Below are 17,574 nucleotides of genomic sequence, written 5' to 3'. Positions count from 1 at the left end.
TGGCTATATGGATACTTAGGGCAGCTTGCTATTGGATAGGTATGCTGGGAAAAAGGATGTATAAAAGTCTGTGTAACTGCCTGCTCTGTGTGCGGGATTTGAGATTCTATTCTCCCTGTACCTTTTTGTAGCTGCAAATAAACTTTTCTGCTTCTCCACCCCGTTGTGATTATTGGGTGTAGCACGCCGGCTAGCGAACCAACTCCAGCTGTTGTTTAGCCTCTCGGCACTGGGTGCCGGCAACAATCTCCACTGCTGAACTCGTATTTAGGGCTGACTAACAATTTTCCATCAAAACTGTTTTCTAATAGAAAATTGGATTTTTGATTCAATGCAAATTTTTGTGAAAAGTAGCTGTTTTCTATGGAAAATTTAGCCTTTTCATCAAAACAAGCACACAAACCCCCAAAAGTTTGCTGAAAATGCTGAAAAATTTAGTCTGAAAACTGAAAAATTTTGATTGAGAAATGTTGCCTCAGTGCCATAGTTCGGGGCCTCATGCCTTCTTTCTCCTCTGTGGACTGCGCCATACATTGCAGCAGGAGCTCCTGTGAATCACTGTGGCAGCTTAGCAAAAGGAAAGTCCATGGTGCATCATGGGAGATGTAGTCTGAACAGGTAGCCTAGCCCATAGAGAAGAATGGTGTCACAAGGCAGCCAAACTACAACTGCCATGGAGCATTTTTGAACTGATATTTTCAGTTTTTGATTTTTTTTTTGCTGAATTTAAATTTTCCATTTTAACTTCAGTGAGGGTGAAGAGTGAGGGTCCGTGCAGTGCATGGGAAGGGGTAGTGACTCAGAGAATAAATATATGCATGTGGGAGAAGGAAAGGGGGCAGGATTTCTGCCACTCCCCAGGAAGTTCAGAGTCCAGCTTCTCCTCCATTCCTAACCTGCTTTTACTGAGCCCAGATACAGCCGTGATCTCTGAGTGGGGAATGCGGGGGGTGGGCAGTTGGCCATTGCTGCTCCATAATCAACCTACAACATGTGTGGGGACCAGAAAATGGAATTTCTGCCATCCCTCTGACATGATTTTATATACCAGAGCTTTAGTATTTAGTTATGTGTGTGAGTGCACACTCTCTGTTGAGAATCTAGTTCTCTTTTCAGTCAGGATTTCCTTCTCTACTGTATGCTTCATTCTGCCTGTCATGAGTTCCAGTCGAAAAGGGGCGAAACAGGAGCTGCCAAAGCCACTGGAGCTAAGCAAAGGTAGGTTAGCAGATCCTCACGTGTATGTGTAATCTTCGGGGCCGGCCTGTGGGAGCCCCCAGAGAAGGTGAATGCCTAGGGCTGTCTCTGCCATCCAGAAAATGGTGGAGATGGAAACAACTTGGGAGTTTGTTTTATTTATATAGTTTTCGAAGCAAACTTAGTACTGGTTAAAGACGAAAGGGGCGTTAACTCTCCATTACCCTTTTGGTCCTCGCCTTCATTGCAGAGACATAAGCCACCAAACAGTCATCAGGTGATCACCTCCTTTGTTCTCCTGCTGCAGCCATCCCACCATCCGTACAGATTTCCGGAGATTTTATAGCTAGCTAGCTAGATAGATAGATGGGGTATACGGAGATAGATAGATAGATGGATACTCTCCTTAGAATGAGCTCTCACTTCTTTCCTTCAAGAAGTTTCCTTGTGGTGTATAACGGCAGCCTTGGCATTGTCTTCTCAACTCATATAGGTCTAAAGCAGCTGTACCAGCACCAGTTGCTCTGTGATGCCATGTTAGTGTGTGAAGGAAGGAGATTCTCCTGTCACAGGTGGGTTTCTGTTTATCTATCTGCTGTCCTTGGCCTATGCTGGAGAGCAGAGCTCGGTATTCTGTGTTATCAAGGGAGCAGCAAAGGCTGCTGAGATGGGAGGATAAAGCAAACTGACATAGGAAAATCCCACATAGCAAGGAAATACCAAATGATAATTGTATCACCTCTCTTGGCCTTAAGACCCTACACCACTTCATACATCTCTTTCAATGACTGGCTTTTCCCCCCAGCAAGTAAACTTTCACCCAGTTTTGCAGCCGTCTTTCCCCAAGATAAAGCAGGCGATCTGATATTGCATAATTTTGCATGGAAAATACTTTGCAAAGGAAGATTAATCATAATAAATAAGAATAATAATAGTAATAATAGAGATGACTTTAAGAGATGGGGTTAGCATATCAGCACTGATCACAGCAATGATAAGGGAAGCCACAGGCTGTTCCAACTTCCCCATCACAACTGCTGGGATCCTGCCATTGCCAACATGGAGATGCTTGGAGGAAGTGTGACCGGCCTCTTGTGAATGAGCCTTACTCATACCATGGTGATAGGCACCTGGAAAATACCGGCAGCTTGGATAGACAGAGCTAATTTAGGGCTGCCCCTCACGGGGAGGAGGTCAGCACCCTGGGGCAGAACTTCAGTAACTCCAGTGGCCTCAGCCAGGAGAATCTCCTATGCAGGATATTCCCCTTCCCTAGATACACTAGCTTTATGGCCCCTTTACGCTTCCAGAGCAGAGTAAAGGGTCATAGCACAGTAGAAAATTGGGCCCCTCATCTTCCTGCTTCTTCTGATGACTGGCCTCCATTTTCCTATTACAAGTCTTGTCACTGGTGTGAGACCCTTCTCCTCCTATCTGTCTGGAACAGCTTCCTTCTGTCTCTTTACAGAATTTAATAGGACTGTGGCCAACAGGATTAAAACTATGGGGCGCGTCCTAATCTGTCGTAAATTGGCACCACTGAGAGGTGGAGTTATGATCATTTATACTGACTGAGGATCTGTCATTTAATAGGCTTCTATATAAATTACTCTAAAAATCGCTAGGATTTAATAGAAAATTAGGCCTTGCCTGTACATTTTTGGAGCCATCCTATACAATGTAGCAGACATGCAAGTATCTATTAAATTCTTTAGAATAGTTTAGAACTGCTATAGGAAGCTGACCATCCTCTGTAAAATTCCACAGGAGGTGTCCATAAGAATTGCTTCATCAGCTTTCCATTCTCTTTCCAAATTCTGCTGAAAGCCCCCCTCCCCCTCCCCGCCCCCCGGTCAATTGAGTTCGCTCTCTCCCTCTGTTGTTATTTCTATATCTACCCAGCTAGGGATTTAGCTGTGAAAGGCACTATGGAACATTAATGCGTATTATCAGATCCTACGTGCCCATGTCCACATGATAAATGATATTTCCACATTTGCAGCCTGTGAAATTTAATCTGCTGTAGATTTCTGCTCTGACAAGTTGCAGTTACCTTCCAAACCCTGAGCACCAGGTTCCTGCCCCAGGCAATGTCCAGCAAGCGACATTACAACCTGATTCAGATGCATTAAAGCAAGGAGTCCGTCTATAGCAGGGGTGGCCTGAGAAGGAGCCAGAATTTACCAATGTACATGGCCAAAGAGCCACAGTAATACGTCAGCAGCCCCGCATCAGCTCCCCTACCCTGCTCCCAGTGCCTCCCACCCACCAGCAGCCCTGCCAATCCGCACTTCCCCCCCCCCCCGTCCCCACACCTCCCAATCAGCTCTTCCGTGGCGTGCAGGAGGCTCTGGGGGGGAGGAGGGAGAAGCAAGGGCACTGCAGGCTCAGAAGAGGGGGTGGGAAGGGGTGGAGTGGGGGTAGGGCCTCTGGCAGAGCCAGGGCTTGAGCAGTGAGCACCCCCGGCACATTGGAAAGTTGGCGCCTGTAGCTCCAGCCCTGGAGTCGGTGCCTAGACAAGGAGCCACATAATAACTTCTGAAGAGCCGCATGTGGGTCCGGAGCCACAGGTTGGCCACCCCTGGTCTTTAGGGCTATTGTTTCCAAAGCACGGTCGTTCTTCGAAATCCTCAGCATTTCATATACAAGAGAATAGAAAATTACAATAAATACATAAATAAATAAAATAAAAAGCTATTCCCCTGATGCCCTATATTGTGCTGCAGTGATGAACGGAAGTGTGATCCCGCCCTGCAGAGAAAGAGGGCTGGAGAGTCTCTTTCAGTGCCTACTTGTCCTTAGCAGTCAAACATATGGGGTCTTTTCTTTGTGGCCTAACAGGTGTTGCTGCTCAGGGTTTAGAGAGCATGGCTCCTTTAAAACCTTGCCCTGAGGTCCTGAGAGGAAGTGCTGAGTGTTCCCCAAAGAGGAAGTGCTGGTATGTGTGTCTGTAGCTCCAGACATGAGGAGGCCCACACATAACAAAGCAGCGAGAGCTGTCCGTAATCTGGGATGGACAGGGCATCCAGCCAGGGATGTCCCAGACAGGAGCCCAGAGGAGCGCCATGCCAGGAAGGAATCATCTGAGGAGGACAAACTCGGCCTGACCCAGCATCTGTTGCCCAGAGCTGTATGGGGCTGTGAATACTTGGGCGTATGACCTTGTACTGGGAATAAGGAGGGAGTAGGGAGGTTGTCACTCTCAGTGGGTTAGCAGAGAGCAGCAGAAGTTGGCGTCAGAGGGTTTTGTTGGGGAAAGTTTACTGGCACTGAAGATGACCAGGAGCACCAAGATTCACTGCTGAACTGGAACTCTGGCCAGAACTCTTGAACTGTGGGTCTAGGCACAGTGCTCAGCATCCATCCTTTTATATCAATAGTGGTGTCCCCCAGGGGTCTGTTCTGGGACCAGTCCTCTTCAACATACTCATAAATGATCTGGAAAAAGGGGTAAACAGTGAGGTGGCAAAATTTGCAGATGATACAAAACTACTCAAGATAGTTAAGTCCCAGGCAGACTGCGAAGAGCTACAAAAGGATCTCACAGATTTGTGCCTGGGCAACAAATTGGCATACGAAAGTCAATGTTGATAAATGCAAAGTAATGCACATTGGAAAACATCATCCCAACTATACAAATAAAATGAGGGGCTCTAAATTAGCTGTTACCACTCAAGAAAGAGATCTTGGAGTCATTGTGGCTAGTTCTCTGAAAATATCCACTCAATGTGCAGCGGCAGTCAAAAAAGCCAACAGAATGTTGGTAATCATTAAGAATAGAGAATAGATAATAAGACAGAAAATATCGTATTGCCTCTGTATAAATCCATGGTACGTCCACATCTTGAATCCTGCGTGCAGATGTATTCGCCCCGTCTCAAAAAAGATATATTGGAATTGGAAAAGGATCAGAAGAGGGCAACAAAAATGATTAGGAAAAAGAAAAGGAGCACTTTTCTTTTTCCTAATAGTTTTTGTTGCCCTCAGTGGTTTGAGCATTGGCCTGCTAAACCCAGGGTTGTGAGTTCAATCCTTGAGGGGGCCATTTAGGGATCGGGGCAAAAATTGGGGATTGGTCCTGCTTTGAGCGGGGGGTTGGACTAGATGACCTCCTGAGGTCCCTTCCAACCCTGATATTCTATGATTCTATGATTCACTTGTGGCACCTTTAGAGACTCACAAATTTATTTGAACATAAGCTTTCGTGAGTTACATATCACTTCATCGGATGTATTCAGTGAAAAATACAGTGGGGAGATTTATATACACAGAGAACATGAAACAATGGGTGTTACCATACACACTGTAACGAGAGGTTTCAGAGTAACAGCCGTGTTAGTCTGTATTCGCAAAAAGAAAAGGAGTACTTGTAGCACCTTAGAGACTAACCAATTTATTTGAGCATGAGCTTTCGTGAGCTACAGCTCACTTCATCAGAACGAGAGTGATCAGGTAAGGTGACAGAGGAACAGCCGTGTTAGTCTGTATTCGCAAAAAGAAAAGGAGTACTTGTGGCACCTTAGAGAGTAACCAATTTATTTGAGCATGAGCTTTCGTGAGCTACAGCTCACTTCATCAGATGTATACCGTGGAAACTGCAGCAGACTTTATATACACACAGAGAATATGAAACAATACCTCCTCCCACCCCACTGTCCTGCTGGTAATAGCTTATCTAAAGTGATCAACAGGTGGGCCATTTCCAGCACAAATCCAGGTTTTCTCACCCTCCACCCCCCCCACACAAATTCACTCTCCTGCTGGTGCTAGCCCATCCAAAGTGACAACTCTTTACATAATCAAGTCGGGCTATTTCCTGCATAGATCCAGGTTTTCTCACATCCCCCCCACCCCCATACACACACAAACTCACTCTCCTGCTGGTAATAGCTCATCTAAACTGACCACTCTCCAAGTTTAAATCCAAGTTAAACCAGAACATCGGGGGGGGGGGGTAGGAAAAAACAAGAGGAAACAGGCTACCTTGCATAATGACTTAGCCACTCCCAGTCTCTATTTAAGCCTAAATTAATAGTATCCAATTTGCAAATGAATTCCAATTCAGCAGTTTCTCGCTGGAGTCTGGATTTGAAGTTTTTTTGTTTTAAGATAGCGACCTTCATGTCTGTGATTGCGTGACCAGAGAGATTGAAGTGTTCTCCGACTGGTTTATGAATGTTATAATTCTTGACATCTGATTTGTGTCCATTTATTCTTTTACGTAGAGACTGTCCAGTTTGACCAATGTACATGGCAGAGGGGCATTGCTGGCACATGATGGCATATATCACATTGGTGGATGTGCAGGTGAACGAGCCTCTGATAGTGTGGCTGATGTTATTAGGCCCTGTGATGGTGTCCCCTGAATAGATATGTGGGCACAGTTGGCAACGGGCTTTGTTGCAAGGATAGGTTCCTGGGTTAGTGGTTCTGTTGTGTGGTATGTGGTTGCTGGTGAGTATTTGCTTCAGGTTGCGGGGCTGTCTGTAGGCAAGGACTGGCCTGTCTCCCAAGACTTGTGAGAGTGTTGGGTCATCCTTTAGGATAGGTTGTAGATCCTTAATAATGCGTTGGAGGGGTTTTAGTTGGGGGCTGAAGGTGACCGCTCGTGGCGTTCTGTTATTTTCTTTGTTAGGCCTGTCCTGTAGTAGGTAACTTCTGGGAACTCTTCTGGCTCTATCAATCTGTTTCTTTACTTCTGCAGGTGGGTATTGTAGTTGTAAGAAAGCTTGACAGAGATCTTGTAGGTGTTTGTCTCTGTCTGAGGGGTTGGAGCAAATGCGGTTGTATCGCAGAGCTTGGCTGTAGACGATGGATCGTGTGGTGTGGTCAGGGTGAAAGCTGGAGGCATGCAGGTAGGAATAGCGGTCAGTAGGTTTCCGGTATAGGGTGGTGTTTATGTGGCCATTGTTTATTAGCACTGTAGTGTCCAGGAAGTGGATCTCTTGTGTGGACTGGACCAGGCTGAGGTTGGTGGTGGGATGGAAATTGTTGAAATCATGGTGGAATTCCTCAAGGGCTTCTTTTCCATGGGTCCAGATGATGAAGATGTCATCAATATAGCGCAAGTAGAGTAGGGGCTTTAGGGGACGAGAGCTGAGGAAGCATTGTTCTAAATCAGCCATAAAAATGTTGGCATACTGTGGGGCCATGCGGGTACCCATAGCAGTGCCGCTGATCTGAAGGTATACATTGTCCCCAAATGTGAAATAGTTATGGGTAAGGACAAAGTCACAAAGTTCAGCCACCAGGTTAGCCGTGACATTATCGGGGATAGTGTTCTTGACAAAGTCCATCTTTGTGTGGAATGTTTGCAAATTTCCAGTTTGCAAATTAATTCCAATTCAGCAGTCTCTCGTTGGAGTCTGTTTCTGAAGTTTTTTTGTTGAAGTATTGCCACTTTTAGGTCTGTAATTGAGTGACCAGAGGGATTGAAGTGTTCTCCAACTGGTTTTTGAATGTTATAATTCTTGACCTCTGATTTGTGTCCATTTATTCTTTTACACAGAGACTGTCCATTTTGACCAATGTACATGGCAGAGGGGCATTGCTGGCACACGATGGCATATATGACATTGGTAGATGTGTAGGTGAACAAGCCTCTGATAGTGTGGCTGATGTGAGTATTTGCTTCACTCAAAAGCAACCACACACCACACAACAGAACCGCTAACCCAGGAACCTATCCTTGCAACAAGGCCCCTTGCCAGCTGTGTCCACATATCTATTCAGGGGACACCATCCCTGGGCCCAATCACATCAGCCACAATATCAGAGGCTCGTTCACCTGCACATCTATCAATGTCATATATGCCATCATGTGCATCAAAGTCTTAGATATATTAGAATTGGAAAAGACACAGAGAAGGGCAATAACAATGACCAGGGGGATGGAACAGCTTCCATAAAATATGAGATTAAAAAGACTTGGACTGTTTAGCTTAGAAAAGAGATGACTTGGTAGAAGTCTAAAAAATCATGAATGGTGCGGAGAATGTGAAGAAGGAAGTTTTAATTATCCCTCTAAATAACACAAGAACTTGGGGTCACCAGATAAAATTAATAGACAGCATGTTTAAGACAAACGAAAGGAAATACTTCTTCACAAAATGCATACTCTATCAGAAACTTGTTGCCATGGGATGTTATGAAAGCCAAAAGTATAATTCAGTTCAAAATTGAATTAGTAACTTCATGGAGGATAGATTCATCAATGGACATTAGCCAAGACTGTCAGGGACACAACTCCATAGTATCATAGAATATCAGGGTTGGAAGGGACCTCAGGAGGTCATCTAGTCCAACCCCCTGCTCAAAGCAGGATCAATCCCCAACTAAATTATCCCAGCCAGGGCTTTGTCAAGCCTGACCTTAAAACCCTCAAAGGAAGGAGATTCCACCACCTCCCTAGGTGACCCATTCCAGTGTTTCACCACCCTCCTAGTGAAAACGTTTTTCCTAATATCCAACCTAAACCTCCTTCACTGCAACTTGAGGCCATTACGCCTTGTTCTGTCATCTGCTACCACTGAGAACAGTCTAGAGCCATCCTCTTTGGAACCCCCTTTCAGGTAGATGAAAGCAGCCGTCAAATCCCCCCTCATTCTTCTCTTCCGCAGACTAAACAATCCCAGCTCCCTCAGCCTCTCCTCATAAGTTATGTGTTCCAGTCTCTTAATCATTTTTTTTGCCCTCCGCTGGACGTTTTCCAATTTTTCCACATCTCCTTGTAGTGTGAGGCCCAAAACTGGACACAGTACTCCAGATGAGGCCTCACCAATGTCGAATAGAGGGGAACGATCACGTCCCTCGATCTGCTGGCAGTGCCCCTACTTATACATCCCAAAATGCCATTGGCCTTCTTGGCAACAAGGGCACACTGTTGACGCATATCCAGCTTCTTGTCCACTGTAACCCGTAGGTCCTTTTCTGCAGAACTGCTGCCGAGCCATTCGGTCCCTAGTCTGTAGCGGTGCCTCGGATTCTTCCGTCCTAAGTGCAGGACTCTGCGCTTGTCCTTGTTGAACCTCATCACATTTCTTTTGGCCCAATCCTCTAATTTGTCTCGATCCCTCTGTAACCTATCCCTACCCTCCAGCGTATCTACCTCTCCTCCCAGTTTAGTGTCATCTGCAAACTTGCTGAGGGTGCAATCCACACCATCCTCCAGATCATTAATGAAGATATTGAACAAAACGGGTCCGAGAACCGACCCTTGGGGCCCTCCACCTGATACCGGCTGCCAACGAGACATGGAGCCATTGATCACTACCCACTGAGCCCAACAATCTAGCCAGCTTTCTATCCACCTTATAGTCCATTCATCCAGCCCATACTTCTTTAACTTGCTGACAAGTATACTGTGGGAGACCGTGTCAAAAGCTTTGCTAAAGTCAAGGAACAACACGTCCACTGCTTTCCCCTCATCCACAGAGCCAGTTATCTCGTCATAGAAGGCAATTAGATTAGTCAGGCATGACCTGCCCTTGATGAATCCATGCTGACTGTTCCTGATCACTTTCCACTCCTCTATGTGCTTCGGAATTGATTCCTTGAGGACCTGCTCCATGATTTTTCCAGGGACTGAGGTGAGGCTGACTGGGCTGTAGTTCCCAGGATCCTCCTCCTTCCCTTTTTTAAAGATGGGCACTACATTAGCCTTTTTCCAGTTGTCCGGGACCTCCCCCGATCGCCATGAGTTTTCAAAGATAATGGTCAATGGCTCCGCAGTCACATCCGCCAACTCCTTTGGCCCTCTCGGATGCAGCGCATTCGGCCCCATGGACTTGTGCTCGTCCAGCTTTTCTAAATAGGCCCGAACCACTTCTTTCTCCACAGAGAGCTGGTCACCTCCTCCCCATGCTGTGCTGCCCAGTGCAGTAGTCTGGGAGCTGAGCTTGTTCGTGAAGACAGAGGCAAAAAAAGCATTGAGTACATTAGCTTTTTCCACATCCTCTGTCACTAGGTTGCCTCCCTCATTCAGTAAGGGGCCCATTCTCCAGGTGTCCCTGTATCCCCAACTGCCAGAAGCATCTGGTACTGGCCACTCTCAGAGATCGTATACTGGGCTAAGTGAACTGTTGATCTGGCTCAGTATGGCCATTCTTATGTTCCAAAGGAAAATCAGACCCCAGGGAATCACCAACACAATTTCCTGCAACTCCTGGGTTGGTCCTTTCGGACATTTCTTTCCAGCGCACTAGATTTTGCAGGATGTTCTGCATTTCATGTGAATTGACCTCCCTTGTTGTACAGTGCTGCCAAGAAAGCTAATATTTCACAAGTAGGAAAGAGACTGACTCTTTGATGAGGGAGTGTGTATGGAATGGTGTTTTGGGCGGGAAATCATAGGTTTTAATCTTACTTTTTCCACTCACTGTTGTTTACATTTTTGTGGACTTACTTTTGAACATGGCTTCATACCCATCACTCCTAGTAAAGAGGCAAAGTCATTCTCTCCATGGTTCTGGCAGAATTAAGACTAGATTCCAGGTCTTTACTATAACACCTGCTGACTATGAAGGTGCCAATTCTATGTTCCTGTCTGTAACCACTACTTTAATCACTAGACAATACTTTCCTCCTAAAGTCAGGACAATAATTTAGGGACTCTGATACCCAATATTCCACTGGTGTGTAGAAAATAGTTTTGTAGTGCCTTGTCGAAGTGTATGTTCTGACCTACCTCCAGCAGCTGGTCTACCTCTTAGTTCACATGTTAGCTCAAGTGGTAAAGCTCTGTGTTTGGGATTTAAAGATCCTGGGTTCAAACCTTGCTTGTTGATGTTCCCAACTTTATGGTTACATATAATAGATGTTTTTCCAGTTTTTGTTTTAAAAAGGGGTTATTTAATGTACACAGTGAGAAACATCCGTAAACACAGGTTTTATTGTTTGGAACTATTGTTTGCTCTCTTCCTGCAGAGTATTGCTAGCAGCTGTCAGTCCTTACTTTAAGGACGTTTTCACGAGCTTCGGCAAAGAATCCCAGGGTGGAGAAGTTGTGCTGCAGGATATGGCTCCCTTCATCCTCCAAAGCATTTTACAATATATCTACACAGAAGAGCTATCACTTAGTCTGGAGACAGCCCCAGAGGTGTTTGCAGCAGCCAGCAAGCTACAGATCCGCCCCCTAGTGGAGATCTGCTGCAGGTAACATGAAAGGACCTGCAGTCTTATGAGTCTGCTTTAGGATGAAATAAATGTGTGTTTTAATGGTCTCGTAAGGTAACACCAAGCATCAATACAATTAATTTAAAACTCAGCTCATCACACTCAGGGTGGTTTAGACATGATCCAAGAAACTTTCACAGAAAATGCCTGTTCAAATTCAGCCCTGGGCAAGTGTGATGAAATGTCACAGCCATGTAAATAGCTGTTCTGAGTAAAACGAGCTGTGGGTATCGGCCTGATTTTCAAGGGAAAGAGGATGAAATCACCATGATAATAATACCTTCCTCTTATATACAGCCTTTCATCAGGAGGTCTCAAAGTTATCGGTCTCAACAGAGGGATGACTTGGATTCCTATAGATCAGTTAGCCTGACTTCTATCCTGAGCAAATCAATGGAACAACTGATACAGGACTCTGTTATTTAAGAAGTAAAGGATAGCAGTATAATTAATTCGAACTATTGACTGACAGAACATAGATCTTGTCCAACAAATTTGTTCTTTTCCAAGATTACAAGTCTGGTTGATAAAGGTAACTGTGTTGACTGATAGATTATATCTGGATTTCTGTAAAGTGTTGGACTTAGTACCACATTCTGACTGGAAAACTATCTCTAAAGAAAAGCAGGATGGCACATATTGAGAAAGTTGCCTAACTGACGAATCTCAAAATGTAAATGTAAGTTTGGATTCATCATGAAGTGGGGAGTGCTCCGAGTGGGGTTATCAGGGGCTGGTTCTTGGCCCCAGTTCAATATTTTTATCAATGATCTTGAAGAAAATATATAAACATTGCTGATAACATTTGCATATGACAGAGATTGGCGAAGTGGTAACGAATGATGAGGACAGGGCAGTCATACAAAGCAATCTGGGTCACTTGGTGAGCTAGGTCCATTCAAATAAAATGGGTTTAACGGCGCTAAATGCAAGGGCATACATCCAGGAACAAAGAATGCAGGGCACACCTACAGGCTGGGGAACTGTATTCTGGAAAGCAGGTCATTCTGACAATTACTTAGGGTCATTGTACAGCACCAAATGAACATGTGTTTGATGTAATGCTGTTGCTAAAAGGACTAACACAATACTTGGTTATATTAACAGGGGACTATCCAGCAACGGTAGGGATGCGGTATTCCCTCTGTATACAGCATAGATGAGACCACTCTGGAATGTTTTAAGTATTAATAATTAAAGACTGATGGGAACAGGGGCACTAGGTCTCCTCTTGGTTGCCCAAACCACCAAGCTATAGAGTCAGTCTCACTTACTGTCGCTCTCTGGCCCAATTAATCTTGAATGATTTAATCCAAAGTGGAACAGCTTCAACAAAAGAGATTGAGGGCATCTCACATTAGCATTTGCCTGAGAGCTTTGGAAGACATGGTTCAAATCCTTTCTTCCCTCAGACAGAGCGGGGACTGAACCCTGGCCTGAGTGCTCTGACTAAACCAGAGTTTCTCAAAGCTGAGCCCTCCCACTGCTCCCTTTAGGAAAATGAAACCACCATGCCTCCCTGCAACTCTGACCAATGGTGTTACAGGTAGATCAACCGAATTTTAATGAAATGAAATGAAGTTGAATTTTAAAATGTCTCAAATGTTATTGCCCTGTCCCTGCTCCCTGGCCTCATGTCTGACACAACAATGAGCAGTCCCTCAGAGCAGATTGTGAAGATCTTCATAGTCTGATTCTTCTTCGCCTTTCTTAGATGCTTTAATGAGCAATGAACTAGTTAACAATGTTGACATTAAAGTATCATCATTGGCACATGAATTAACGGCCAGTGAAATGGAAGTGGCCGTTCATGCCTGCAGAGGACACGGTAACTCAGGCATCAGTTACACATGCCTGGGTGATGTTTTGAAAGTTGTCTTCATAACCATAACATTGACTTTTTTTTTTAAAAAGTGAAGTTGAGCCAGTGGAGAGTGAATGAGAGACTTGTCCACATCCCTAGCTAGTCCTGCAGGGGTACCCCACATTTTGGGACACACTGGAATACTTGATCACACTGGCCCTTTTTGTCTTTAAAAAGCTATGCAATCTAAGTAAGCATGGGTTTAATAGGCCGTGAAGACATCCCTGTCATCCCCCAAAATATGATCTAGGTGAGGCAGAGGTTGTGGTGAGAGGAGTTTGTGTGGGGGCCAGCATGGGGTCTTTGTGTACTTGTGCTTTTGAGCTGCCATTCTGGAGCCTTTTGCCTGAAATAAATTCACTAACTCAGTTACAATTGACTGGCCATAAAAGCAATGCTGCCACCCTAATGTTGGGGTGTCAAACTCAGGAGAAAGTTTTCTCATGTAGTTTGCTTGTAAATTGCGTCTTGTGGCCCCCCTAACGTGGCTCGTCTACATCGAGGGTAATACCTATTACTAGTATTGTCAGCTAATATTGTCATGCTCAGGGTCTAACTGGTCACCATATTTGGGGTTGGAAAGGAATTTCCACCCGGGTCAGATTGGCAGAGACCCTGGAGGTTTTTTGCCTCCCTCTGCAGCATGGGGCACGGGTCACTTGCAGGTTTAAACTAATGTGAATGGCGAATTCTCTCTAACTTGAAGTCTTTAAACCATGATTTGAGGACATCAGCAACTCAGCCAGAGGTTAGGGGGCTATTACAGGAGTGGGTGGGCGAGGTTCTGTGGCCTGCAATGTGCAGGAGGTCAGACTAGATGAGCATGATGGTCCTTCTGACCTTAAAGTCTAGGAGTCTATGAGCTAATGAGGTCCTCCTCTTTAAACTCAAGTACTAGAGGTCTGTTCTTTGGTGCTGAGGTCTCTGGGTTCAAACCCTGCTGATGACCTATCCTGGGGTCATAACAATCACGGATGCATTCCCAGGGATGTTTATTTCCTTTTCTCCTCCCAGGTTCCTTCTGAAGAACATTTCCATGCAGAACTGCATTGGGCTTTACAGACTGGCTCAGGCTTACAACCACCAAGCTCTCTATTATGCTACCATGCAGCTCATCGTCCTAAACTTTGGAAGGTTCTGTGAGGATGATGACTTTTTGAGTCTGGACCTCAGCAGTTTAATCACCATCTTGTCTTCAGACGACCTTACAGTTGCTTCTGAGTTAGAAGTCTACCTGGCTGTGCGACGCTGGATACAGTTTCAACCCACCACAGGCCACACCCTCCTCAATGAGCTGATGAGGCATGTCCGGCTGCCCCTCCTGACAGATAGTGAGGTTGTAGAGGTGCAGCTGGATTCAGAACGGTATGGGGATGTTCAGCTTCTCTGGAAGCAGCTGGACAGTGAAGAGAGGTTGCAGGAGAGCGGGGGACTCAGACAAGGCATGTCTGATGAACTGATAATGTGTGTAGATTCAACGATGTGGGAGGACCAAGAGTTGGAGAATGAAGCTTTTCTGATGGGCTCTTATGATCCTCATGCTGAAAAGTGGGAAAAGCTCACAGGCTTGAAATCTTTGACACATCCAGCCTGTGTGGCACTTGGAGACAAGCTCTATGTATCTGGAGGCATCTACAGGAATTCTTATTCAGATGCTTTGTATGAGTTCAACTCTTTTAATGGCCAGTGGACACAGCTCCCTTCAATGTCCGTGCCCCGTGCTACACATGGATTCCTAATCTGTAACCAGAGGCTGTATGCTATGGGAGGCTGGTGTGGATTTCATGAGTTCCTCAATTCTGCAGAATGCTTTGACCTAGCAGAGCAGATATGGACTCCCATCTCTAGGATGCCTTTTGTTCTGAGCCGTTCTGCCTCCACAGTGCTCAAGAAGAAACTATACTTACTAGGGGGAGCAACAGGCCTGACTGGTTATTGGCAATTTCATAGAGGGCTTCTGATCTATGAAGTTAGCTCGGACACATGGACTCAGGTGTCTCTGGACAATGGGTTCTTTTCAGCGGGTGCTGTTGCCATGAATAATGGGATATACATTATAGGTGGGTATGCTGAAAAGAGAGCCAGAGAGTGGGCTGAGGGGGGTCTCATACCAGAAAACCGCCACTGCACTAGAAAGTGTTTCTTTATCTCTGATGATGGCAGCATGAATGAGGAGGTGATCGTTCCAAAACTGCCAAAGGCAATTGCTAATGCTGCAGTGGTCCATTGGGAAAAGAGGATCTACGTCTTGGGTGGGGAAAATTTAACCCAATGTTATAAAACAATTTATTATTGGGAACCTGGTGAGCCCAGGTGGAGCAAATGTCCAGAAGATATCCCTGTATTTTCTGAAGGTGTCAGCGGATTTGGTTGTACAACGCTGAAGAGACCCAAAAAGGAGATCCTGTCCCTTTTTCAAAAGACATCGGTAGCCCTGATAGGTGTTGTTGGGAAATAGCTGCCTCTTAATATTTCCTTTTAGTTAGCTTTGAATAAACATAAATAGTGGAGCAAGAAACAAACTATGATTAAATCTTGAGCACGAACATAATTACACAGGGTAATGTGGACTCACAACTGACACTAGCAAAAAGCTTACGACACTGTAAAAACACAGCCTGCTCCAGAAAGGCTGTGCCACATCAGTGGGGCATGATATTTCTTGCAAAAGGCTTTCTCCTGATTGAATTTGCCTGTGTTAGAGGTCAGAAAACTTCTGTATAAAGGGAGCAAATTTACAGAATGTTGAAGTATGTAACTGTGACCTGTAGTTTCTAGATGGATGGCCTTGCACATGGTTGTATTAAAATGCATCTTGGTCAAAAGGTCTGGTTGGAATTATATCCTGGAAAGCAATGACTCTGGAAAGGACTCAGTGGTCAGGAAGATAACCATTGGACTATGAGCGCCCAGTGTGATATGGTGGCTAAGAAAGCTACTGTGATTTTTGAAAGTATAAACAGGAAACGATTGAGTAAGAGTAGCGAGGTGGTAAAAATCTGTTGTAAAAATCACAAGGGAAACAATTCCTAGACTATTGTATCTAGTCGTCGTGTCTGAATTTCAAAAAAGAAGCTGAAAAATTAGAAAGTGTTCAGAAAAGAGCTACAGGAATGATTTGAAGTCTGGAAAACCTGTCTTTACAGGGAAAGATTTAGGAAGCTCAATCTATTTAGATTATCAAAGAGAAGACTCAGAGGTGATGTGATCATGGTCTATAAGGTCTTTACGGGGAGAAGATTTCCGATAGATGAGGGCTCTTTAATTTAGCAGACAGAGGGCTAAGAAGAGCCAACAATTGGAAGCCGAAGCTAGATAACTTCCGGATAGACATAAGGCATTCTTTTAAACAGTGAGGGTAGTTAACCGTTGGAACAATTTACCACAGGATGTAGTGGATTCTCCATCACTTGGCGTCTTTAATTCAAGACTGGATATTTCTTTCTGAAAGATACATTTTAGCTCAGCCAGAATTTTTAGGCTAGATGTAGGAGTAAATTCTACGGCCCATGTTAGACAGGCGGTCAGAGTAGATGATCCTAATGATCCATTCGGGCACTAAGTACTATGAATGGTGACAACATCAAGAGAAACACACGTGCCACTCTCTGGAAGAATGTGAAAAATCTCAAAGCCATTTCTCTCGGAAATTCACATTTCTGAACTTTGAAACAGCTGGTGGAGGAGGATGAGGTTGTACTAAATAAAACTTCCTTTTGTGTAGATTAGGCACTAGGCTGGGAATCAGGAGGACCAGAGGTGTATCTCCACGTCTGTCCCTATCTGGTGGAACTCAAACTCAGTGATACTTATATAGAACTTTAGGAACATTGGCCCATTTTCAGATGTGCATAACTGGATGCGCATCCAGCTGTACATCTTCTCTACTGATGCCTCAGTCTGAGACAGTTCATCATATTTGCCACCTTAGGTGTGGGACTCTCCCTCATGTTCTCTGCAGTGACGACCCAATGCAAAGAATTCACTTAGCGTCTCTGCAATGGCCTTGTCTTCCTTGAGTATTCCCTTTAGCACCTCGATTGTCCAGTGGCCCCACTGATTGTTTGGCAGGCTTCCTGCTTCTGATGTACTTACAATAAATTTGCTGCTAGTTTTTGGGTTCATAGGTAGTTTTTCTTCAAATTCTTTCTTGGCCTGCCTTCTTATACTTTTATACTTGATGTGCCAGAATTTACGCTCCTTTCAATTTTCCTTACTAGGATTTGACTTCCAATTTGTAAGAGATGCATTCTTGCCTCTAACCACTTCTTTTACTTTGGCGGTAGGCACGATGGCTTTTTTTTTTTTTTGGTTCTCATACTGTTCTTTTTAATTTGGGG

General features: G+C 44.8%; 1 protein-coding gene across 1 annotated transcript; it reads left to right on the top strand.

Annotated features, from left to right (window-relative positions):
- Positions 1–872: 872 nt before the first annotated feature.
- LOC142069548 (kelch-like protein 28) lies at positions 873–17,574 on the top strand. The gene is made up of 4 exons (XM_075121099.1): positions 873–1,218; positions 1,691–1,769; positions 11,122–11,349; positions 14,249–17,574. The coding sequence occupies exons 1-4, from the start codon at positions 942–944 to the stop codon at positions 15,690–15,692; spliced, it is 2,028 nt and encodes a 675-aa protein (XP_074977200.1). The 5' UTR covers positions 873–941; the 3' UTR covers positions 15,693–17,574.

The sequence above is a fragment of the Caretta caretta genome, chromosome 18 (assembly GCF_965140235.1).
Source record: "Caretta caretta isolate rCarCar2 chromosome 18, rCarCar1.hap1, whole genome shotgun sequence".
In the NCBI taxonomy this organism is placed as follows: Eukaryota; Metazoa; Chordata; order Testudines; family Cheloniidae; genus Caretta; species Caretta caretta.
This window is presented reverse-complemented; position numbering and strand designations above follow the sequence as displayed.

Coding starts and splice junctions, on each gene's coding strand:
- LOC142069548 (XM_075121099.1), top strand. CDS start 942: ATGCGGGGGGTGGGCAGTTGGCCATTGCTGCTCCATAATCAACCTACA. Junction 1,770..11,121: donor AGGAGATTCTCCTGTCACAG/GTGGGTTTCTGT, acceptor CTCTTCCTGCAG/AGTATTGCTAGCAGCTGTCA. Junction 11,350..14,248: donor CTAGTGGAGATCTGCTGCAG/GTAACATGAAAG, acceptor TTCTCCTCCCAG/GTTCCTTCTGAAGAACATTT.